At 39.5% G+C, this 1,895-nt stretch overlaps 1 protein-coding gene across 1 annotated transcript in view; it reads right to left on the bottom strand.

Annotated features, from left to right (window-relative positions):
- Window positions 1-519: 519 nt before the first annotated feature.
- The window catches only part of LOC107036401 (guanine nucleotide exchange factor subunit Rich), a 9,212-nt gene continuing 7,836 nt past the window's right edge, over window positions 520-1,895 (bottom strand). The window contains exon 7 of the mRNA XM_015254345.1: window positions 520-1,437. Coding sequence (XP_015109831.1) covers window positions 906-1,437 — 532 coding nt within the window. The 3' untranslated portion in view covers window positions 520-905. The remainder of the gene's footprint in view (window positions 1,438-1,895) is intronic.

The following is a 1,895-nucleotide window of genomic DNA, read 5'->3' as shown; positions in this document are numbered from 1 at the left end:
ATCAAAAAACGTTGAGAAAAAATGAACATTTTCAAAGAGCGTTTTTGAATAATATTGGGAAACAAGCCCAATAGGGAGGAAGTTGCAAATTGATAATTTGTAGTCAATGGCTGTCAGATCGTTAGTTACCATGATAAATTATCCATTGACCATTTTCTCTCTATCGGACTTACTTCTTAATCTTTATCAAAAACGGTCTTTGAAAATGTTCAGTTTTTTTCTACTTTTTTTTATTGTGCTATCATAATTTTTGCGGACACCTAGGTGATGTAACATCTAATAGAAATTATGATATATTTTAGACTATGAAGATGGAAAAAAATCAAGATAACGTTCGAAAGATAATCCACGCGGGCCTCAAATTAAGAAATAGTTTAATGCAGCCGAAACCCCTAATTTCTGGACGACTGGGCCATATTTTTTGTTTTGATTAAATGTCGATCAATAGAAAAAAAATTGATCACATGATTATACTCGAGTAATATTATTGAAAGGTGAAATAATCAGTACAATTTTTATTTGATTATTTATGGAATATTCAATGAAAGTTGAAATCGACCAAAAACTAACCCCCGTCCAGAAATTAACCTGTTCACCCTACTTTATCCAAATACGTTTCACCTCTTCACTGCTGAATTCATGTCCCTGTATAAGTCAACAATGCATTGAGAAAGAAACATCTTACAATTTTTCTTCCTCATCACCCCTCCCCCCATTAACCTTCATATCGCCCTCGACGACAGTCATTGTCGCTCGAAGGTCAGTTCTCTACATTGCGTGTCACTGTAACCCTCTATTATGATACAAGATCAGGGCCACTGGTGAAGTATCTCAACCACTCGGTCGTTAGATTGCACAAACAAAAATTGAGCAACAACTGTATTTCTAAAACCTCACCCATTTTTTTACGAAACACTGCAACTCTGTGAGTTTGCTTCCTTCTCCACGCCGCTGAGATTCCCATAACTCCCCCTGAACCCACTCTCCTCTTCGAAGACCTCTCCCCTCTCCTCCTCGAGGGTCGTGGTGGTAGTGCTGGCATGACTAGCAGATGATCTTCTGGACCTGCTGACGTTGCCCCTCTGATTGCTGGCGAACGAGGGAGCAGGACTTGGGGCAGGACTGGCCGGCACCTCCGGATGGTGCTCCTGGAGATGCTGGGCTTGCTGCTGCTGCTTCACCACAATGAGACGATTCAATAATGAAGTTTGGGCCTGCAGTCCTGAGGTGAAATTTCTGTAGCCTAGGCATTCTGAATTAGACCATTTTGTCAGCATCAGGAGACCATCTCTCAGGTTAATGATGCTCTCGAGAGTTTGCATGGGGGCGTGTGCTGCTCTGATGCTTCTCGCCATTGCTGAAAGATCCCTGAGGATTGTGGCAAGTACTGCAGCCCAACCAACACATCCGGCTTCCAGAAACAGCTGGAGCAAATATCTGTAAAACAAAGATCGGAAAAAATCACTAGTTTAGTAATATTAAAAGAAGTTTATCTTGAATTAATTGAAGTTCACTAATATTTATTGAAATTTGAAAATAATTTCAATTTTCAATTATTATTTGACAATCCATTTTAAATTTCTGAATTGGATTTTTCGATTAAGGTCCGGCTGGATTATCTTTCGAAAATTATCCATCTCCAGAAATTATGATTGTACAATCAAAACTGCTTCCATTCTGAAGCAAAAAACGTGGAAAAAAGCTGAACATTTTCAAAGAGCATTTTTGAATAATATTGGGAAATAAACCCAATAGAGAGGCAATTACAAAGCCAATTGCAAATTAATAATTTTCGTGCCACGTGACCTGAAAATTAATGTATACACCTCGCCATGGAAAACATATCACCCTCCCCCTCGTGCTTACCATCCTCGCCTTCGACTCGGAAGGCGCGG

This window comes from Diachasma alloeum, unplaced genomic scaffold, assembly GCF_001412515.2.
Source record: "Diachasma alloeum isolate Michigan unplaced genomic scaffold, Dall2.0 Dall_scaffold_00209, whole genome shotgun sequence".
Taxonomy (NCBI): domain Eukaryota; kingdom Metazoa; phylum Arthropoda; class Insecta; order Hymenoptera; family Braconidae; genus Diachasma; species Diachasma alloeum.
This window is presented reverse-complemented; position numbering and strand designations above follow the sequence as displayed.